We start from the raw sequence: 24,426 nt of genomic DNA, 5'->3' as shown, positions 1-24,426 counted from the left end.
CATGGATTTGGGGGTTTTCGAATTTGACCTTAATTGGGTGTGTCTGTGAGTGAACTAGATGCGTTAAGGTGTTACAAGAGTGAGAATCATTGCATTGTGTTGAACTTGAGTTTAAATTGATAATTCATTTGTTAAGTTCACTTTTGCAAATTTTCACTTGCAAAGTCTTGCCCTTCTTTACTTCCATCTACTTATCCCTTTTCAAGTTTTTAATATTTCAGGTGAAAATGGTTAAGAAGACAAAGGGAAAGTTGGAAGCTGAGAGGCAAGAAGCTGAAAGACAAGAGTTTGCACTAAGAGGAAAAGCTTTGCCCTCCGAGCCAACTGGCTCAGGGACGCAGAAGACTGTTCGACAGCAGACCTTGGCTGCAAGGAAATCGAAAGAACAGGAGAAGAGGGCAGGGAAAAGTGTAGCAGTTCCCATCCATGAGGAAAGTGAAACTGAGAGTGCTGATGAGCAGGCACCTACGAAGAAAGCCAAGATGTCCAAAGGCAAAGGGGTTGCGGTTGATCGAGATAGGGCGAAAACTCCATCTGTGGAGGAGCTGTATGATCACTTGAAGAATGAGGTCACTTGGACTCCAACCAGGTTCGCCGACCTTGATCTGCTGAAGGAGTTGGGTCTTGACTCTGACATTGAAGAGATGCTAGGACATTTGAAGATGCCAAAACTCCTCACCATGGCATATCCTTTCTACAAGGATGTCACTTGTCAGTTCTTATCTTCTCTTGCGGTCACTTACCACGACACCGCGCATGTGAGGCAAGGATGGGGAAAAATCAGTTTTAAGGTCAATGGACGAGACTACAACATGAACTTCAAGGACATTGGAAGAGTCATGGGGTTCCAAGACCTAGAAGACCACTCCCTACCCAAGTGTGAGAACCTTCCCACGGAGCTTTGGAAGTTGATCACTGGAAACAAACACACTACCGGGGCTGACAAGAATTCACACATCCGACACCCGTCCGTACGTTACCTCCACAGGATGCTAGTCCATGCATTCTACCCACGGAAGCAAGCTGGTACGGTTACTGAGGAAGACATGCGACTGCTCTGTCCGGCTATCCGTCCCTACGCCCAACCTGGAGTTTTACCCCTTCCCAACACCGACATCTATGCTACCTTCGGGATGGTCAGTTTCTTTGTGGGTCGTCTCCAGCACTACAGAGACTGGGCGTGGTCCACCACTGACTCGCGCCCAAAGATGGGGATAGGTGGAATGATCACACCACTGCTCCAATTTCTGAATGTTCCCTTGGGAAAGGACGCAGTGGGACCGAAGTTCATTGATGGCACCTACTTGAGGATTGCTACCTATTTTAGTGGGATGTATGGGAAGGACTACGTCTACCACTACTATTTGCAGGGCAAGCCAGTCGAAGTGGTTCTTCCAAACCGGAACCTGACGAGTTTAGAGATACCTGGAGCTATTAGCTTCAACATACCCCAGGAGTACTTTCTTGGAGAACACGGGCCTCTCGATCCAGTTAATGCTGCTCCATCAAGGAGAAGAAGTGTTCCTACGCGACATGACTCGCCTGTTGCAGACCCTTCTGAGCATATCTATGGACCTCCGCGCTACTACTTCAAGCCACATGACGGAGTTCTTCCCCCTGGAGCTCTTCGTGATGCTCATGACCACATTAGTCGCCTTCAGAGGTGGAACAAGGCTCAGGACAGAACGATAGAAAAGCTGAAGGATAAGTGCAAGGCGCTAAGCAAGACGGTAAAGAAGCAGGCAAAGACCTCAGCCAAATTCATGAAGAAAGTAGCTGATGTCTTAACCAGGGGGGGGGATAGCTGGATGTAGCTCAGCAGACTTCGCTTTCGCGAACACCTCGAACCCCCAGCCTCCACCTCCGCCTGATGCTCTTGGCTTCCCCCTCACTGCTGCGCAGCTTCAGCGTAAGCGGAGGAACCCACCCACTCAACCTTCCATTTCCGGTAACAAGTCCCCATCCCTCGCTTCTTCTGATAGTGAGGACGAGATTGACGAGGTTGAGAGCCACCCATGGTATGGAGGCTCCGGTTCAGCATCCGGTGGTTACTATACCACCTTCCCACCTGACGACGACGATGCTGGGGCATCAGCCCCCACCTACTATCCATAGGAGGTACTTCTTTCTCTCCCTTGTATATACCATTCCCTTTTTGCATATTAGTTTTCATTTCGGTATCTCTCTCTTTACTTGACAACACAGAGACTGTGTAACTCAAGTTTGGGGGAGGTACCAAGCATTTGATCATGTTTGCTTTGATGTTGTTTCATGAGTCATGCATTGCATACCTATTTGCATAAAAAAAAAAAACCAAATTCATTTAGTCTGCATCATTTTGCATTTCTAGGAGAGTCTAGGGCATATAGGTTGCATTCACTTGCACTGGGAGCAATGATTTTAAATGCCTTATAAAGAACACTACGTTTCACCTGAAAAGCTATGCACCTCTCGAAAAGACTTGTATGTTTCGTGCCTTGAAAACTCTTCTTGAAACTTGTTGATTGCTGAAACCTACTCTTTGAAGCCAACTACAACCCTATTTGAACTAAACGAACTTAATGCTTCTTGCTTAGGGTCCCTTGTGTACCGAGTCATGGCTATACACACTTGAGTTGTCACATCTTTTATGCCAATCTTTTTTGACAAACTCTAGTGGTAGACCACTCCCAAAAACCTTTCCCTCCTTTTAAGCTTTCATTGTTTGATGAGTGAGGCCTTCTTAGGAAAGTCTTACATGTGCATAATGTTGAGAGTATCGGGAACGACAATGCTTGATCTTCATTCTTGCTAGATTAGGCACATCATTGTCTAGCCATAGATGGGGGTGAGTGTTGTAAAGTTTGATTTGGGAGTTTGAGAAAATGGAAGGAAAAGAGTGAACTCTTGTGCTTAATTGGCTAGTCTTTATGGGATAAGTAGAGAAACTTCTAGCTCAGTTTATGAAAAGTCTTGGCCCCCGAAAAAAAAAAAAAAAAAATAAAAAAAAAAGAAAGAAAAAAAAGAAAAAGAAAAAGAAAAAGAAAAAAAAAAGAAAAAAAAAGAAAGGGGGCTAGCAAAACTGCTTAGAGCTAAGTTTTGTTTTGAAGTTAGAAAAATCCTTATGAGATTTCAAAGAAAAGAGTTTTGTCGTGCAAGGTGTTCTTGAGATCTTTTGGTGAGAGATGTGAGTTGGGCTTGACATTTGGGAAAAATTGTGTAATTGTATGTTTGGGAAAATGGTAGAACAATGGAGATTGAGCATTGTATGCATGAGTTGGTCTCTTTCTTAGATATATTATGTGCAATGTCAAGGCTACTTGTTTCGAGAGTAAACCACCGTAAAGATTTTATGTTTCGAACCTTTTGATCACCTCCTTTGATTCACCTGAATAAAAGCCTTTCCTTACCCAAATGACTTGGACCGACTGACCATTTGCAAGAATTCACTAGATGTTTTGTGCTTAATGAATGTGAGAGTTGGTTGATTTGAATGTGTGGATGCTTGATGACGAGTGTAGGGACAAAAGGAGTTGAGATAGGCCTAGAGAAGCTAGAGTGTAATAAGAGAGTGTGCTAATCGTGTTTGCTAGTTGTGTTTCTTTTGGCTATGAGCTCCCACCTTCAAACCTCTCTCCCTATGAGTTCTAGAAAGTTCACTTGTGGACAAGTAAAGAACAAGTTTGGGGGAGTTGATATCTTGCATATTTCTAATGTTTTATCCATTCACCCATGTGCATTTTGATCATATAGATTAGGATTTAGCCATGTTTAGGTTGCATTTTGCATACATGAGTCCTTATCAGGTATTGGAGTACCACATGGAGTTCTTGGAGACATTTGGGTGCAATTGGAGTCCAAAAGAAGTGTTTAAAGTGATCATTGGGCGAGCACCTTACCGGAGCGACCAGTCCGGAGCGACACCGTCAAGTCGCTCTGATCTCCCCATCAGAGCGACCTTACCAGAGCGACAAGGAAGAGTCGCTCGCGTTTTGGTCACCCGGAGATGCGAGAACGAGTCCGGAGCGACCTCTCGCAGCGACACAGCGAGGTCGCTCCCGAAGCATGGAGCGACTACTCGGAGCGACGAGCGGAGGTCGCTCGCGTTTTCATGTCCGGAGCGACCTCTCGCAGCGACACAGCGAGGTCGCTCCCGAAGCATGGAGAGACTACTCGGAGCGACGAGCGGAGGTCGCTCGCGTTTTCATCACTCGGGAACGCGAGAACGAGTCCGGAGCGACCTCTCGCAGCGACACAGCGAGGTCGCTCCCGAAGTATGGAGCGACTACTCGGAGCGACGAGCGGAGGTCGCTCCGCGTCTTATTTCTGCTCGAACTTATGATTTCTCAAGGGCCTTTTGGTCATTTCATGATGCACGTTTTTATTTTCTAAACCTATGTTTTAATACTCTGTAAGCCACCAGGAGGCAGATCATCTTTGTTCTTAAGAAAAACCACCAAAAACTCTTGGAAAGTCATCTCTTGAATCAATTGATCAGTTTTGTTATTGAAATTCTGTGTTCTTATATTTATTTTCTTTGTGTTTCTCTACATGATTAATCTGAAATCCAGCATGGGTTTAAGAGGAATCATGGAGATTAGTGAGTAATCCCCCTTTGAATTCATGGGTTAGGGAGATTAAGGGTGATTAGGTTAGAGCTAGGATGTTTTAGTGTAGATCATTCATATTTCCTTGCTAGCAGAGTGAACCTAATGCATCTTCTGAGTTGGCCACTCAGTTGTTGATTCTTAGGCATTTCTCACCCGAAAGGTGTTCGAGGAAATGCCCGAGACAACTCTTCCTAGCTTTTAGCATACTTTGCCAAAGACATTTGTTGTTAGAGGTGCTAAGATAGCCATTGGACTTGCTAGTTATGATTACTTTCATATCGTTCAACCAAAGACATTTGATGCTTGGATTGTGTTAGTAAATGAACATTCATCTAGACATAGAGTTTGTTTAGGATTGTGTCTAAGCTTAAGGTTGATAGTTTGATTGATCGTTTGCCATCCTTAGTTCGAAACTTGATCACCCGATGTCTAATCCCTATATCCATGAGTTCTCTTTTCCCATAGTTAAGAGAGTATCATTTAGTTATCCCTTTAGTTAGTTATAGTTTAAAAACCCTTTTAAAAACCATTGGTTGCACTTAGATTAAGTGATTACTTGCATTCTCGGTGCTTTCACATCTCTCAGAACTGGTTCGACAATCATTTATACTACAACATTTGTCTTAGGAGCCTTGAAAACTCCTAAGATCAATGTTCACTGAGACGATTGTACCACATACGTCCAGATTGTTTTAACCCATATAATGATCTTTGCAATTTTATTGCACATAACTCTTTAGGTTTGGAACTTAATGCTTTAGGCATTTTAAATCCATTAGGGATTTTCATGTAGATATCAGTATCTAATGATCCGTATAGATAAGCTGTAATAACATCCATGAGACGCATCTCAAGATTTTTATCAGCGGCTAGACTCATCAGGAATCTAAATGTGATCGCATCCATTACAGGAGAATATGTTTCCTCATAATCAATACCAGGTCTTTGAGAAAATCCTTGGGCTACAAGGCGAGCTTTATACCTTGTAATCTCATTTTTCTCATTTCGTTTTCGAACGAAAATCCATCTGTACCCAACTGGTCTCACATCTTCAGGTGTGAGTACAATAGATCCCAACACTTTTTGTTTGTTAAGCGAATCAAGTTCGATTTGTATTGCTTCTTTCCATTTATTCCAATCATGTCTCTTTTGACATTCATATATGGATTTCGGTTCTGGATCATCGGTATCTTCATTTACCTCATTTGACATAAGATATGAGAAAACAACACCAATGTCATCATTTTCATTCCTTTTCCATATCTTTTTATTATGGATGTAATTAATAGAAATCTCATGATTATTTTTCGATTCATGATGCTCTGATTCATCAGAATCCTTATCATTTATTTCTTCCAAAATATTTTCTGCTATTTTGGGTGCATCATATATTTCAGCTTTCTTCTGTTTCCTAGGATTTTTATCCTTAGAACCAACAGGTCTACCACGCTTCAAGTGTGTTTTTGGCTCTCGTGTGTCATCCTCCTTTTCTTGTTCATTTGGCATTTTGATACGAGCAAGAGCATTTGCAGCTGGTATATGAGATTTAGTTACCGTCTTGGTATCTGCAAATGCATCAGGTAGCTGGTTAGCTATACTCTGTAAATGCATAATTCGTCGAACTTCTAGTTCTGACTCTTTAGTAGGAGGATCAAGATATAACAATGATGGTACACTCCATTTTATATCACTTCCAACATTTTTGTTTTCTCCCCCTAGAACTGGGAATACATTTTCGTCAAAATGACAATCAGCAAAACGTGCTGTAAAGACGTCACCAGTCTGTGGTTCTAGGTATCTTATAATTGATGGAGAGTCACAACCAACATATATTCCCAACCTTCTTTGTGGTCCCATCTTTGTTCGTTGTGGTGGTGCTACAGGCACATATACTGCACAACCAAAGATTCTTAAATGGGAAATATTTGGTTCTCGACCAAACGCTAATTGTAGTGGGGAATACTTGTGGTATGCACTCGGTCTGATTCGAATGAGTGTTTCTGCGTGCAAAATAGCATGTCCCCATACAGAGGTTGGAAGTTTTGATCTCATGATCAATGGTCTTGCAATCAGTTGCAGACGCTTAATTAAAGATTCGGCCAAACCATTTTGCGTATGAACATGAACCACAGAATGTTCAACTTCAATTCCCGTTACCATACAATAATCATTGAATGCTTGGGATGTGAATTCACCAGCGTTGTCTAATCTAACTTTTTTAATATTATAATCAGGGAACTCTGTCCGCAGTTTGATTATCTGAGTTAGAAATCTCGCAAATGCCATGCTTCGAGATGATAATAGACAAACGTGTGACCATCTACTGGATGCGTCAATTAATACCATAAAATAGTGGAATGGTCCACATGGTGGATGTATCGGTCCACATATATCACCTTGAATTCTTTCAAGGAATTTTGGTGATTCTTTATCAATTTTGGTTGGCGATGGCCTTACGATCAATTTTCCTAGAGAACATGCAACACATGTCATTTTATTCCCTTGAGAAATCTCCTGGATTTTCAGTGAATGACCATGTGAGCTCTCTATGATTCTACGCATCATTGTGGTGCCCGGGTGACCGAGGCGATCATGCCATAAATTAAAATCTTTTGGATTTTGTTTTACCATAAAATTTGATTCGATTGCATTGATATAAGTATGGTGTAATCCCGAAGGAAGTTCTGGAAACTTTTCCAATATGTGTCTTTTGCCAAATTTATCAGAAGTTATATATATACACTTCTTTCCATTTTCAGTTACAGACTGAGTATCATATCCTTGACGATATATGTCTTTAAAACTCAACAAATTTCTTCTGGAATTTGGAGCATATAGTGCATTATTTATGGAAATTTTTGTTCCATTTGGCAATGTAAAGTTTGCTTTACCATTTCCTTCAATCACGTCTACAGGACCTGATATTGTATTGACAATAATTCTTTTTGGTTTTATATTTGAGAAATATATATTTTTTCTCAAGATAGTGTGCGTTGTTCCACTATCTAGTATACATATCTCTTGAATCTCTTTCTTAGATTTTGTTCCATTTGCGTTTTGATCCATTTCTGAAATTATCATAAACATTAAACAAAAGTGAAACGTGAAATTTATTCATTGATTATATAAAGAAAACACACAATAATTATACATATATTGTTGTTAAAACAACATTATTCTTTGAAAACATAATTATTATAGATTACAAATGAGGACTATTCAGTAGTGTTATTAGAAACATTTCCGTACTCTTCAAGAGTATTCTAGTCCAGCTTATTTGCGAAATCAGAGGATTCAAGGTATGAGGTCCCTTCAACGTTTTCCGTGAGGTTCACCTCTTTAGCCTTTCCTTTTATGGACTCTTGATATAACTTGCACAAATGTGGGGGAGTACGACAGGTACGGGACCAATGTCCTTTACATCCACATCTGTAACATACAGTCTCACTTTTCTTTGTGGTATCCTCTTCGGTTTCTTTGCCTTTAGGAGGTTGTTCAGATCTAACCCATTTGTTAGATCTAATACTTTTAGGATAGTAAGGCTTTCCACGTTTGTTGTTGAAACGCCGACCACGACCTCGGTTGGTCTAGTTTCTCCTTTCCGAATATTCTACCGCCGTAGCATTCACTTCGGGAAATGCCTTGGCTCCCGTAGGTCGGGAATTATGGTTTTTGATTAGTAACTCATCGTTCTTTTCAGCCAACATGAGTGTTACCATCAATTCAGAAAATTTGGTGTACCCACATTTTCTGTAAATTCGGGATAAGACGTTGTGTTCTTTGTGGAAAATATTGTATGTCTTGTCAAGCATTTCTGCTTCGGTGACAGGGTTACCACAATATTTTAATTGTGCAACTATCCTCAAGATAGAGGAATTGTAATCTCTAACCCTTTGGAAATCCTGAAACCTCAGGGTTTTCCACTCTTCAAGAGCGTGAGGGAGATTGATTTCCTTTTGATTATCGAATCTGTCTTTCAAGGCTTGCCATAGTACGGCTGGGTCCTCAACGTCTCCATAGTGGTGAGTTAGATTCTCATCTAAATGCTTCTTCAAGAAGATTATTGCTTCGGCTATATGCTCGGGTGGCGATTTGTTACCGACTTTTATCGTTTCGGTTATCTTTTTTATTACAAGATAAGGTTTCACATTTGTGACACATCTGACATAATTTTCGCCGGTTATTTTCAGAGCCGAGAACTGGAGTTTCTCGATGTTTGCCATTTGTATTTCTAAAACACAAAATAATAATTTTATTAGAACTTCATAATTTAAAAACCGTTTACATTAATCATACAAACAATAACAAGTAAATATAATGTAAACAAACATAAGGCGATGTTAATGCCAAAATATTCATCAGTGGTTCCTCCAACAAAAATAAAATACATAGCCGAAAAAATATAAATCGCACATAAAATTAAAGCTAAGCGACTCATCTTCATTGCGATTGAAAAACCGAAATATGGCGATTTGAAAATTTTGAGAGTAGATGAAATGTTTTGGATGAGTGAATGAAGTGAAGAATGAGTTGTATTTATAGATGAAAATCACTGTTCATGACCGTTGAAAAAGGGTAAAAATTTGAAAAATTTTCTTTGTGACCTTTGGGGTTAAATCGAGTGCATCGAAAATTAGTCTGAAAATATCGTATTAAACGATCAATCAAATCTATTAAATTTCATAAAATTTTGATAAAAATAAAATTATGGTGAATAAATATTTTTTGTTATGATAATAAATTATGCGACGGCTCAGCCGGTCAATGCAGAATAATAAATAAATTATACGGCGGCTCGGCCGACCAATTACCAATAAACAAAATATAAGGCGTCTCAGCCGACCAGTTAACAACAAACAGAAAATAAAGGCGGCTCGGTCATCCAGTTAACAATAAATAGAATATAAGGCGGCTCGGCCGACCAATAAATTAATTAAAATATTAATAAATAATATATGCGGTATTCCGGACATTATAACATAATATAAATAATAGTACATGCGGTATACCGAACATTATAGCAGGGTATATATGATACAATAAATTTTACCGAATTGCAGAACGATCGTGCTGATAACGTGTTATGAAATAACTTATAATTTATAGTATCGAGAAATTTAAATAAGAGTAGAATTTAATACCCGTAGGAAGCAAATAACACTAATATAAGGGAGATAGTTTATTATAAGGAAGAAGAAAAAAATGTAATGGTATCTTACAAATTGCAAATAGTGATAGTGAGACCCATATCTTTTATTATTTCAATGCGTTTTTTTGTTTGAAATTAAGTTTCGTAACAATATTTTAATTTTTTAACAAAGAATTATTTATTATTGATTTTTGGGCTAATTAGTTTTTTGAGATTAAAAGATCATATTACGTTAACCGAATTTATTAGTTTAACATGGTTTGATAGTCGTTTTCTGGAGTGGACTTCACAGTCAGATTTTCTCAATTCTGCTTCAATTATCCTCCTATCGGACTTGTCTTTGCGACGCTCTGTGACATCTCAAACTGTTCTCTGGTTGTTTTTCTAATAATCTCTGCTCTGATTGCAGTTTTCGAGAACAAGCCAAGTTGCGATCTACTGTGAGTCTGTAATGAAAATTTTACATTAGCTAAGCTTTAATCTTGATAAAAACAAAAAAAAAGAAGCTAAGCTTTAATCATGTCTGTCTTTAGGATTGTGATTAAACCTTATTTGTTTTAGGTTTTTCAATAGCTTTCAGGGGGCTTTCTGAGACATCTATGCTCTTTGATTAGCTATTCAAATGCATTAGGATTTTATTTCTTCAAAACTGATTGTATCTCTTTATGTCAAAATTCACATTCATATCAAAATAAAAAATTTAGAAGAATATTTTTTTCTGAACCATCTGAAAATTTTATACATATGAAAATGAAACTAATGGAAAATATTTATGTACTAAACTATAGTTTTATACCACAAGCTGTTTTTCTTTAGTAACTGACGACAATCCTATCTATCAATTAAATTCTTTCGCCGGTTTTAGTAGTTCGTGAAGAAGACAATTTAGACAAAAGGAACATAGAAGCCGATAAAATGAAGAGTGATGCAGCAAAACAAGCGAGGTCCATACATGTCACCAATGGTGTCGTCTTGAACTTCTCCATCATCCCAACGTGAAGTATCATTACCACCGCATACCCTATTCTGGCCTTTACTTCACCAATCGATTGGTTGCTTTGGTTTGTTTTGCAACTCACAAACATGTTGTAAAAAGCGTTTCCTAGAACTAGCATGGATGTGCCGAACAAGAACATATCTGCAGTTTTAGAGATTATAAACAAAGATGGTCAAGGTGCTTTCACTCTAGAAAGTCATGCACACCACTCAATGAGTCATCAGGATTAGAGCAATACCAATGGCTTCGATTAAAATATGAACTGTGTTACTCTTTACTCCATGCGACAATCCCTTAAGATAATGTGAATAACATTCTAGGACACGAGAGCAACCCTGTAAATCGCACGTAACATTAGATTTCAACTGATTCGTGTCATCGAATAATAAGATAGGTTATGTAAACTTCTATCCTATTTTTTATTAAAACGAAATTTTGAAAACCTATTCATTTTGAACGGAAAATAAAAATTGCCCCTTCTAATAAATTGGACGGAAATTAATCCCTTTTTGTCAAACCGACAAAAGTTATTCTATTCATTTTGTGATGTTTTTAAATTCCACATATTTAGAAGGGGATTTAGTTGGGACCAATATATCTGTACACCTTTGTGTGGATTTGAATAGTTAGAGATATTTGAGAAATATAAGAAACTGAAAAGAATTTTTTTTTCATTTTACATGTTTTTTACTATAGTAGTCATTTTTAGCTGAACAGAAATGTGATATATTGGATCATATGCATAGCTACAATGTAGTTCAACAAAATAGTTTCCACTGAAGAAATATTTTGATTGGATTCATGAATGTTTTATTACACGACATTATGTTAAAATTATATTTTGATATAATTGAAGCTGGAGAAGAAAACTACCTCAAAGAAGCAGAGTACAGAACCTAATAAAGTTCCAGCAACGGCAAATAGGGTGTAGAATCTGCAGTCAAGTATCACCTGCATCCAATTAGACAATTAAAATGGTTTCACAAAATGTTTCTCTATAAAATGATGAAATATCCAAATAAATGATCCATGCAAAAAAAAAACTTTCTATATTAGGAGATAAGTAGATATACCCTTTCTATATTCCTCTGCAACTGCAGTTTCCATGCCCGTCTTTTGATGGCTTGCCTTAACTCCGTGATAAAAATATCAGTTACATGTGATACAAGAAACACAGAATCCATCAGTCCTCGTCTTACTTCAGTCTTATTTTTGATCACGATCTCTGAAGTAGGCACATAAGCTTTCACCTCCACCGAAGATTTTCTATCTTTATCTTTAATGGGCGGTTTCTGATTCTGACCCCCCAACGAGCATTTCAGGATTCTTGTGCGTGACAGGGAACACGACGGCGAAGAAGAAGAAGATGATGGACGAAAGAGATCCGACGGTTTTGAATTACGACGCAATAGTAATCTAGTGGTGGTCATTGCTCTATATTTGCTTTATTTTTCGAAGCTTTCGTAGGTCTATACCACATATATATATACAACGACACATATTTGTGCAATAAAGTGCAAAACGATGCCTTGGTGTGGCAGCGTGGCTGCAAAGGAAAAGAGAAGATTCGTGGGATATTTCTAGTTTTCTTGTTCTGTTGCGTATTTTCTGAGAAAGGTTCAACTCTCTCTTCTTTTCTGGACCGTCGCTATGGTATGCGTGTCTAAAATGCACAATTCTAAGCCGGACGTTAACACGGACTTTTTGTCCAGCTAGATAGTATAAAACACGTGTCAAAACTAGTGAACGCTTCAACTTTTTCTTCCTCTGTATTTTGTTTGTATATTAAAACTTTTCTGTTTTTTCGCCATCGTAGAAAAGTTTTTTTTTAAAACAAGCAAATAACTATAACTACTTTATAAAAATAAGTTATAGGAATCGTTTGTGCAAAAATTCCGCAGACCCCAGTTCACACGTGATTTTGAGAGTTATCCGAGCTCGGCCGCTGAAGAATAGATGGGACGCAGACGCATGCACGCTAGCCTTTGATAACACGCCAGCATAATATGCGCATGAGTCGGTGGTAAATTGGTAATAGAATAGTTTGTTATAAATCCATGATATGGATATGTGGATTGCCATTAACAATTAAGAAGGTTTACATTCGATCCGACTATCCGGTCCGTCTACACCCGTCTCCGGTCCGTCTACATCCGTCCAAGACTAGTCAAGATGAAGATTCATTCAACCGGAACATTTATGAGCTTTGACCAAGTCTATATCTTTGTAGTCAATATGTATTAAATGTGTAGATTCTCTCCTTGCTGTAAACCCTTGTGAACCTTCACTATATATTGATAGTGAGAGCTAATGAGAAAGACACACCTTTCACAGCAACACTTCTCTCATATTTCTAACACGTTATCAGCACGATTGTGCTCTCCACCTGAGAAAGCTCTCTCCGCCGGCATTCCCCTTTCCGGCCAGCTCCTCTGGTGCTCAGCCTTTGCTCCACCGGCGCTCAGCCTTCTCTCCACCAGGCCACCTCTCTCTCTCTGCCGGAAAACTCCTCTCTCTCAAATTCCGGCCAACTCTCAGCCTCTCTCTCACGGTGGTCCTCTCAGATTCTTGTGGTGAAAAAGGTAAACAAATCAAAACCTTGAAATCTAAAGAACACCATTATATCTGAAAGAAATCTAGGATCTATATGAATCCATAACTTATAAACAATCTATGGATTTAAAATATTAATCTTGTTTCTATGATCCATATGATCCATATGAAACTTGATTCTAAAATTATTTTGAATCCATAAAACTTAAAATTCTCTAAAGGTACTATGTTTCTCTAAAAACTTATAAACTTATTAAAATACCTAAAGATCTACATGAATCTTGTTTATAAAAACTTATGAATCATAAAATTAGTAGAGAAAGCTTAAACCTTTGATTCAATCCTTTTGTTTGGCCATTTTACCAGATGTGATAAACATAAGTGTATAATCTGGCCAAAACAAAATTCCATCAAATCCTTGATGTGCCATTTTCGGCCAGATTCCCTAAAAATCAGTCAACCCATCAATAAAATCGAAATTAAAATCATTCATTGCATATCCTTGACTATTAATATTTTTTTGTAACTATCAAAGTTTTAAAAACCTTTTATGATTTTTATAAATGCATAATCGATTTTATAAATGCTTGTTTGATTTTATTAAGTGTATATCTTTGACTGAAAATTATTTCTAAAAGTTTTATAAGCCATAGTCTTGATATGTCATAAGGTAGAATGAAATCTGTTTGAAAATCATTTGATTATATTGTTGTTAATTAAACCAACCATGAACCGATTTTATATCATACTGAATTTTGATCACATAGTTTGCTAGTTAAAATAAAACTTGATCTAGTTTCATCCTTGAACCTGATTCTATGATTAAATTATGTACTGATCATTTGCATACCTGATAGCATCATTTAGTAAATCATTAGATCAAACTTGAATCATCCATGAACTGACCTTTGCATGCATCCAACTATCATATTGTTAAAACTGGACATAGGTATCACATAATTGAAACCAAACATACATGTTCGCATAGCTTTAGCAATGATGATACTAGTTCGTCTGAAGTGGTTCATGTTGTTTGCATCTAAATGATTCACACTGTTTGCATATAGTTAGACAAAATCGGTTTCCATTTAAAATTTAGTACATTTGCTTTATTCGAAATTATAAACGAAGTTTTAACCGATTTTGAAAATCTACTTTGGTTTACAAATATCTTGAACATTTTATCTTAATACATATAAAATATTTTCTGAAAATAAAATGCATAATAAACCATCATTATTATAAATCATCAATCTCCTTGGCATATAAATTCAAATCCTGAATTATATTATGAATCATTACTCCTTTATGGATATTTGATTCAGATGTCAAAAATCAACAACCTTGAATATGCTTCCCTCAATCTCTCCGGAGATAATTACCTCCAATGGAAGCTTGATACCAAGATCCTCTTAAGGTCCAGAAACCTTGGTGATACTATCACTGAAGGCACTGAGCCATCAGACAAGGATAATTACAAGGCAATTGTTGTCATTCGCCATCACCTTGCTGAAGGTCTCAAGGACCAGTATCTCACAATTGAGAATCCTCTGGAACTTTGGACAGAGTTGAAAACCAGATTTAATCATCAGAAAACTGTGATATTGCCAAAAGTCCTTTATGATTGGAGAAACCTGAGAATCCAAGACTATAAGCCTGTGGAAGAGTATAACTCGGCTTTGTTCAAAATAGTCTCAAAGTTGAAACTTTGTGGTGAGACTATTACTGATGCTGATATGTTGGAGAAAACATTCTCCACATTCCACACCAGCAATGTTGTGCTTCAGCAATAGTACCGAGAGAAGGGTTTCTCCACTTATGCTGCCTTAATCTCTTGTTTGTTGCTAGCTGAGCAAAACAATGAGTCACTCATGATGAACAGTGAGCTAAGGCCTCCTGGTGCTAAAGCATTGCCTGAGGCACATGCGGCCGTAGAGCCAAAGGATGAGACTCCAAGAGAGTCATACCATGGTCGCATGAGAGGCCGTGGTAGATGGCAAGGTCGTAACCGTGGGTTTCAACCACGTGGCCGTGGATTTCAACCACGAGACCATCTTGGTCGCAGCCGAGGCCGAGGCTATAGCCGAGGTCATCAAGCTAACCGTGGGTATAAGTCCGACTTCAAAACCCATGGCTCGAGCTCGACCAAATCTGCTTGCTATCGTTGTGGGATGACCAATCATTGGGCTAATAAATGCAAAACTCCCCAACACCTTGTTAAGCTCTACCAGGAGAGCATAAAGGGCAAGAACTCTGAGGCAAATTTGGTCCATTATGATGATGAGAATGATCTAGACGATGAGGATGATCAAGCCCATGACAAAGATGATCATGAGGACTTTGAGACTTCAGACCTCCTTACAAGTGGCTGAATATGAAGATTTCGATATCATATTGCTTTTGTCTTTGCACTTTGAATTCTTGATTTGGCTTTATGTCTTTTGTTTCTCATGTTCTATGACTTTGGCAATTCTATATATGAAATAAAGTTTTTACTTTATATATGCCTTATACAAAGTTGAAATTATTAAGAACATAAAACAAAGCCATTAAAACATACTTTAAACCTTAAGTAATATCTAAGGTGTTGACTCTTGTCTATTTTCAGAAATGAAAGAAGACAAGAACCAGCTAGTAGTGGATAGTGGATCAAGTCACACTATATTAAAAGACAAAAAATATTTTGTTAACCTCATTTTAAAGAGTGCCAATATCAATACTATAGCAGACACGGCCAGCCTTATTGAAGGCCATGGCCCGGCTCACTTAGTGATGCCTAAAGGCACGCATTTAAAATTTTCTAATGCATTATATTCTCCTAAATCAAAGAGAAATCTGTTAAGTTTCAAAGACATTCGCATGAATGATCTACATGTTGAAACTAGGGGCGAGGGAAAGAAAGAATTCCTCTTGATTTATGAAAATGCCCAAGGCCATAAGAAAGTCCTAGAGACTATCCCTACTATATCAATAGGCCTCTATTGTGCCAATATAAAATCGAGTGAGGCTAACACTTCAATTCCTAATGAGTTCAGAGAAGCCTTTAAACAATGGCATGAAAGGCTTGGCCATCCTGGCAGATCCATGATGCGCAAAATAATCTCGAGCTTAACTGGCCATTCCTTGAAAGATAGGATAACTATCCCTATGAGCATTACATGTATTCCATGCTCACAAGGAAAATTAATAATAAGGCCATCACCTGGAAAGGTGGGTAAGGAAACATTAAACTTTCTGGAAAGAATACATGGTGACATATGTGGACCAATACACCCACCTTGTGGGACATTTCAATATTTTATAGTCCTCATTGACGCATCGACCAGATGGTTGCATGTTGTCTATTATCATCTAGAAACTTAGCATTGGCAAGACTATTGGCACAGATCATAAGACTGCGAGCCCATTTTCCAGATTTTCCACTAAAGACTATACGTCTTGACAATGCAAGTGAATTCAGTTCCCAATCTTGTAATGATTACTGTATGTCCATGGGGGTAAGTGTGGAACACTCCGTGGCACATGTACATACATAGAACGGATTGGCCGAATCCTTCATTAAAAGAATCCAGTTGATTGCTCGACCATTACTCATGAGGTCGAAGCTACCAGTATCAGCTTGGGGACATGCGGTATTACATGCTGCTGAATTAATACGCATAAGGCCGTCCAGTGAACATAAATATCCTCCATCCCAATTACTCTCGGGTCATGAGCCAGACGTATCCCATATCAAAACATTTGGATGTTCTGTGTACGTCCCTATTGCACCACCACAGAGAACAAAAATGGGACCTCAAAGGAGGATGGGAATATATGTTGGTTTTGATTCTCCAACCATTATTAAATATCTTGAGCCTACTACTGGAGATTTATTTAAGGCCAGATATGCTGATTGTCATTTTGATGAATCAGAGTACCCAACATTAGGGGAGAAAATAACAAGCTGGAAAAAGAAATTGTATGGAATCAAACATCCTTATCATGGCAAGATCCTCGGACTCAATCATGTGATTTAGAAGTCCAGAAAATCATTCATATGCAAAAGCTAGCTAATCAATTGCCTGATTCCTTTGCTGACCCGAAAAGAGTGACTAAGTCCTATATACCAGCTTGTAATGCACCAATAAGTATTGATGTCCAAGATGGACACAATCAAGTGGCTACAGAGTCTAAAAGCACGTCTTAAGCGTGGTACACCAATTGGTTCCAAAGATAAAAGACCTCGGAAACTAAAGAAAGGTGCAAAAGAAACCGAGGTCATAGATTGTCCAGACAAGGCCGAAATGGCCATGCCTAAGGTACCAACCAATGAGACTCGGGACGCCGAGCCTCATGGTACTGAAGGTGCTAATGATGAGATCTCGATTAATTATTTAATGTCTGGGACAAGATGGAACCAGAAAGATGTCGACATCAATGATATATTTGCATACCAAGTAGCCCTTGATGTGATGGACTTAGATGAGGATAATGAACCCACGTCTATACTAGAGTGCACTCAAAGATCAGATTGGCTCAAATGGAAAGAAGCCATAAACGTGGAGTTAGAATCATTAAGAAAAGGAATGTCTTTGGATCGATTATCCGGACACCTTATAATGTTTAACCAGTGGAATATAAGTGGGTATTTGTGAGGAAGAGAAATGAACATGGTGAAATTGTAAGATACAAAGCACGGCTTGTAGCACAAGGATTCTCACAAATACCAGGCATCGATTATGAGGAGACATACTCCCCTGTGGTGGATGCAACTACATTTCGATTTTTAATAAGTCTGGCCATCAAAGAAAATTTGGATATGCGGTTAATGGATGTTGTAACCGCATACCTTTATGGTCCACTGGATAATGAAATATATATGAGATTACCAGAGGGTGTTGAGCTTAAAGCTAATAAAGGTTCTCGAGAAGAACACTGCATAAGGCTGAACAAATCCTTATATGGACTTAAGCAAAGTGGTCGAATGTGGTATAATCGCTTAAGCGAATACCTTGCCAAAGTTGGCTATAAGAACGACCCTATCAGTCCATGTATCTTTATAAAGAAGTTTGCAAACAATGGATTTGTTATCATAGCAGTGTATGTTGATGATTTGAACATCATTGGAACCCCTGGGGAAATCGCCCAAACAGTTGAATATCTCAAGAAAGAGTTTGAAATGAAAGACCTAGGTAAAACTAAAGTCTGTTTGGGGTTACAACTTGAGTACATAAAAGGAGGAATCCTTTTGCATCAAATGGCATATACAGAAAAGGTACTCAAGAGATTTAACATGGACCAGGCTCACCCATTGACCAGCCCAATGGTCGTGAGGTCCCTTGGAGTGGACACTGACCCATTCCGTCCTAAGGAGGATGATGAGAATGTCCTGGGTCCTGAAGTGCCTTACCTCAGTGCCATAGGAGTGTTACTGTATTTGGCTAGCCACACTATACCAGATATATGTTTTGCCGTTAGCCTCCTAGCCCGTTTTAGTTCATGTCCGACCCAAAGGCACTAGAATGGAATTAAACATATCCTACGTTACCTTCAAGGAACTAAGGATTTGGGTCTATTTTATACCAATGAAACCAAAGATGGTTTAGTAGGCTTTACTGATGCAGGCTACTTATCTGATCCACAACATGGTCGGTCCCAAACCGGTTATGTGTTCACTCATGGTGGTACTGCAATATCATGGCGTTCCATGAAACAAACTATAGCAGCCACATCATCTAATCACTCAGAAATCTTAGCCATGCATGAGGCAAGTCGTGAGTGTGTATGGTTGAGGTCTATGACTCAACACATCCGATCAGATAGTGGAATGGTCGAGGACAATGGTCCGACCATCATATATGAGGATAATGCAGCCTGCATTGCTCAACTCAAAGATGGGTATATCAAAGGTGACCGAACCAAACATGTACTACCCAAGTTCTTCTTCACACATGAGTTGCAGAAATCCAAGGAGGTCAGCGTCACTCAAATCCAGTCAAGTGAGAACTCAGCCGACCTCTTCACCAAGTCACTTCCCACCAGCACATTCAGGAAGCTCACGCAGCAGATTGGCATGCGAAGACTCAAGGACCTTCAGTGATGTCCAAATCAGGGGGAGTAATGTGTGTTGTACTCTTTTTCCTTTCCTTGGTTTCCCTTTTTACCACATTGGGTTTTGGGTTTTCCGGGAGAGGTTTTAATGAGGCAACGTTAGCACATTACAAGCCCGATATGGTTATGGCATCCAAGGGGGAGTGTTATAAATCCATGATATGGATATGTGGATTGCCATTAACCCAAGGAGGTTTACATCCGACCCGACTATCCGGTCCGTCTACACCCGTCTCCGGTCCGTCTACATCCGTCCAAGACTAGTCAAGATGAAGACTCATTCAACCGGAGCATTTATGAGCTTTGACCAAGTCTATATCTTTGTAGTCAATATGTATTAAATGTGTAGATTCTCTCCTTGCTGTAAACCCTTGCGAACCTCCACTATATATTGATAGTGAGAGCTAATGAGAAAGACACAACTTTCACAGCAACACTTATCTCATATTTCTAACATAGTTTTAATTGTGGGGGAGTTTGGATGATCTTATTCAATAGCTTTGTGAAATCGGAATTCTGGCGTATTTAATGTCACAAATTCAAAGGTGGATCAAGGTGATTATTGTATTGGAGTTAGAATTCGGCGTACTACTCAAATCAGACAACATAGGCCATGTTCCTTAATGCGAGACTGAAAATGAACAGGGACCTTGGTAAAGGCAATGCTTTTAGTGAAATTCATAAGAACCTAAACCATCATGAATTGCAGTAACAATACATGATTGGTTTTCTTTTTCATCAGTGCGAAAGAAGACAATTGCATCTGAACACAATGTCTCAGACCATCATATTCTTTCTTTGAGTTGTCCAAATAAATGTTTTGTTTATCATTAGAGTTTTAAAAAATCAAAACGAAAAGGTGTGTGTTTAAGGTAGACAGAACATAACAGAGAGGAGCAAAAAGGAAGACTCATACTGCTCATTTTCATTCTTGACTATCATATAATATCCCAACCTCATCACTCGAGCTTCTCCAGTTCTGACATCCTCTCAATGATCGCCTGCAACAAAGAGAGTTGATGGATAACTTTTCAGTTTACTGCCAACAAAAACGAGAAAAACTGCTCTGAGAAAAGAAGAAAAAAAAAAAAGGTTTTATGGGCGCACCCGCTTGCTTGTTTCTTGAAGCTCTCCAGCAAGAATGAATTCATCCAGTATTAAGTACACCTTACATGAAACAACAATTGTGAATTAGTAAAAATTTAAAAAACAAATAAAGAACTAATACAGAAACTTCGAAGCAACATAATTTATCCATCACTCATCAGTCTTTTGCCTTACCTTGATATGATAATGCCAAACAAGAATCATCACTAAATTAGTAAGTAAATTAATATCAACTAAAAACTCATGTGTAAATTTCAGAGCAACACCTTTATCCATTAAAAAAAAAAAAGAAACAAGCTTTGATATGATAAAGCTAAAAAATCATCACTAAGTTTTTCGAGAAAGCCACTCGTAAGATACTAAGATGTCCAAGGAAGAATTTGCTAATCATAAAACAATGACAATTAACTCTAATCATAGGTCGTCCACAGGGAAGTAGGAGACTGAAACAGTTTGAGAAGTAACATAAAAGGATAAACGAAAGAAAGAAAGAAAGAAAGATGTTTTGGGGGGTTACCTTGTGGAAGTTGAAAACCAAATCAAGCTCACAGACATTGCTGAAGAAATGGTCCAAAATCTCAACGAACAAGTGGATGCATTCAAGGTAAGCCAACTCATTGTCTGTTATGTCAACGCACAATGAGAAAAACAACCCTGCATATCTCCTGTATATAACCTTATGCGTTCTAAACTGCAACAAAACAAAGATTATACAAAAAGTAACATATATAAGCAAGCATGATTTAGAACCCTAATCTAGTTGACTTTTGTAACAAGAATCTTGAAACTAAACCAAAAACTCTAATCTCGTTGATAAGCAAGAACTAACAAACCTCGACGAAATTGGTGAACTTTGAGTCGCGATTGACCACCAATCTATGAACCTGAGAGCAAATTAAGAATCAGAGCACAAAGAAGGGAGAAAGAATAGAGAATTGAATTATTGTACCTCGTATTCAACCTTGTGTTTCTCGGACTCCTCGAGAGGAACATAGTACTTTGCAAGACGAGTCTTGCCTTGTCTGTTCTGCAACAATATGAATCGGATCTGCAAAGACAAAATTGAGATATCAGATTATCGAATTCGAAGAATCTTTAAACCATTTATACCATTATTCCCGGAATCACACAACACAAGCAAACGCATCCAAGGTTTCGTAAGATCTTCGGCAGCCTTGCGGGTTGCTTCTCCCAGTTAACACTTATTGGAATGGTCTCAATTTAATTATTCTTTTTTTCAGGTCATTTTTCGAAAGTGAAAAAAAGCCCATTAAAGACATTACATTTACAAAGATGGTGTTCAACTCTCTCACTCATTAACCATTATTATACGTTGGACAATTGAGCCCATTTGAAAATATGGTTTAAACAAAGCAACAACATATGTCGGGATTCTTAACTCATGATTTGATATTTTTTTTGTTTTTTTACACTTTTCAACTTAGAGACGGCTCTTATATCTCTTATTTAAGAGACAGTTCTAAGTTTTTCTTAGTTAAAATCTAAGAAAAACTAAGAATCGTCTCTTACCAGAATCTAAGAATCTCAGTTAAGAGACATGTTAATCATGGTAAGTATGTCAAAACAAGTATCTAATCAACTAGTATTACTATTTAATATAATTTATTTATATAATTAAATTTAAATTTCTAAGAAGACTTAAATGATCAATAAGTGAACAATAATGGACACATGACATTAGAGGTGTTAATGAAGTTTTCATAAGTTCCCATTAGAAAATTTTACTATACACTCTATTTCCTATTTTTTAAAAAATAATTTATCTATTTTAAAAATGACATATTCACCTATATATTTTTATTGGAGATGTGTTCTAAAGCACCGCCGATCTAAAACAAGGGAGCACAACATGTTCTTTTTCAGCTTTGTCGATGATTCTTCATCGCAGACATCAGAAGGTTCAGAAATAACTCGTATCAAGTTCAACATCTTGTTATGATCTCCATTCTCTACAAAAGCAAGTTCCTTTAAAAACCCTATCTCAAAGGCCCATGCAACAAACAGTGAATAATTTTTGTCATGGTGAAATAATAGATGTGCATTTATCTTTTATCAAATCAGTTCTTCTAATTCAACCAAGTCTTCTTCTGCATTTGTGTATGCTTTTCTCTTCTTCTCTTTCTTGAACCTTGTTAACTCTAAACCGGTTAACAGTGAAGTGATGTTTTGCCAAAGCCAACGAAACTGTACAAAAAAAGAAGATAGCTTCACTAGGAAATATCAAAAATGCTTTGTTGAGATCTGTTTTTTACAAATCAATTTCAGCACTGGCTCGAGACATTCTATACAACCCAAATTTGAATTAAGATTTTGAAATTGAAGAATGATCATAGATCTTTCATATTATCTTTTAGATCAATGAAGAGTTCCTCCAATATTTGTTATCCAATCTGAAATATATAAAAATATGGGAAAGCAAAAGATAGTGGGCAAAGAAAAAGGCCGTGGGTCGTGGATTGTTTTGAATAATTGTTTTACATTTCAACTTTATAGCATTATCTTTTTAACTGGTTTTTTTTGAATTTTTTAAAACATTTATTATGTGGCATCGTCTGATTCGTCACGTGACTTACGCTTTATTATATAAAGGATTCACGTTCTTGTATAGTAATAATAACTCAAGATAGGCTAATATTTATGACTTACTATCCTAAATCATTCAAGTAATCAATGCTCAATGACAAACTAATAGATTAAATACATTTTGATTATATGATACGTTCACTTTAGTTCTTAACTCAATTCTTATTGCCCTTAAGAAGTCAAACTCATATAAACTAGCTTAAATTGATCAGCCGAGGGATGTTCAAGCAAAATAAACACAATTTCTTGTTAGCTACTATAGATCAAGAGTAGCAGCAAATTTAGATGGAGAAGAAAACACAAGTATCTCTATTCTACCATTGCTGTTTAACAAGCCATGAATCCGTCTTGGAACTAACCAATAATCTATATTATAATAGTTAAGTTTTTTCTCACTCCTCAGCACGCCACGTCAGCGTTATGTGTGTCCCACTTTTAAAAGTGTGAAAAAGTGTCAGGCCTATGGTTCGAACCCGGGTTATTAGGATATAAGCAACAACATTTTACTAAATGATACTTTGTTCATTGATGGCCGAACCTAATATATATTTATGAAGGTCGGAAGCCCTTGCTTCTTTGGCTTCCTCTGGGGTCAGACCTACAAGTGTATTATGGGTTTCATTTTTAAATGAGATTCATTACGTTATATGAAAAAAACTCAAGTTTGCAAAAATTATAGTTTTCCCATATTGTAAACTGATGTCGTTTAACATGAGTTTGAGTTCTTTTCATCATTGTCTCAAAAAAGCCTGAGTTACAGAGTTGCGTTGTGTGTTTGTTCGTAATCTATTTTTCACCGGTGAACTCTTCATGTCCCCATCTTAAATCGCTTGATCATAAATGTTCCTGATTTGTAGCCCCTCTGTAAACCCTATATATATAATTCTCATCTTTGATGAACCCAATTTTCATCTCAACCAAACTCATTGATTCCTCTTAGCTTTAACCATCTTCTAGAAAATGTTTATCTCTGCCTCTCCAGTTCCTCAAACCGGCGTCCCGGCGTCAGTCACTCAACCTTCGAGTCTCTCCGTCTTGGTCGTAGTAGTCAGAACAAGCCTCTGGCTTCCTCCGCTTCTGGGATTCCATGAACTTCAAGAAAGACAGGGAGTTTGTGGGAATTATGGTTCTCTTCCTTGATGAAAAGGTAAGTTAAATCTTTGATCTATCACACTTTTTAACATAATTGTTTTAATTGATTTCCTGATTCTTTGTTTGAATAATATTATTTGCAGATTTCGTGATTCATGGGTTTACTCCCGTCGGACGTGAATCATTATATGCCATCTTTGAAAGTAGATTCTATTTGAGAGTCGATCGTTAGGTGCTCAGCA

At 37.8% G+C, this 24,426-nt stretch overlaps 2 protein-coding genes across 2 annotated transcripts; both read right to left on the bottom strand.

Moving 5' to 3' along the window:
• Positions 1–10,418: 10,418 nt before the first annotated feature.
• On the bottom strand, positions 10,419–12,197 carry LOC125592415. Its single transcript, XM_048767523.1, has 4 exons — positions 11,809–12,197; positions 11,609–11,686; positions 10,974–11,070; positions 10,419–10,876 (listed from the first exon to the last, which is right to left on the bottom strand). The coding sequence occupies exons 1-4, from the start codon at positions 12,163–12,165 to the stop codon at positions 10,581–10,583; spliced, it is 828 nt and encodes a 275-aa protein (XP_048623480.1). The 5' UTR covers positions 12,166–12,197; the 3' UTR covers positions 10,419–10,580.
• A 7,987-nt stretch (positions 12,198–20,184) lies between these two features.
• Positions 20,185–21,731, bottom strand: LOC106402641 (AP-2 complex subunit sigma-like). Its single transcript, XM_013843414.3, has 6 exons — positions 21,599–21,731; positions 21,438–21,536; positions 21,322–21,372; positions 21,006–21,179; positions 20,489–20,548; positions 20,185–20,382 (listed from the first exon to the last, which is right to left on the bottom strand). The coding sequence occupies exons 1-6, from the start codon at positions 21,599–21,601 to the stop codon at positions 20,341–20,343; spliced, it is 429 nt and encodes a 142-aa protein (XP_013698868.1). The 5' UTR covers positions 21,602–21,731; the 3' UTR covers positions 20,185–20,340.
• Between the last annotated feature and the right edge of the window lie 2,695 nt (positions 21,732–24,426).

Source organism: Brassica napus, chromosome C9 (genome assembly GCF_020379485.1).
Source record: "Brassica napus cultivar Da-Ae chromosome C9, Da-Ae, whole genome shotgun sequence".
Lineage (NCBI taxonomy): Eukaryota > Viridiplantae > Streptophyta > Magnoliopsida > Brassicales > Brassicaceae > Brassica > Brassica napus.
The sequence above is the reverse complement of the archived record's forward strand: the minus strand, read 5'-3'. Positions and strand labels throughout refer to the sequence as shown.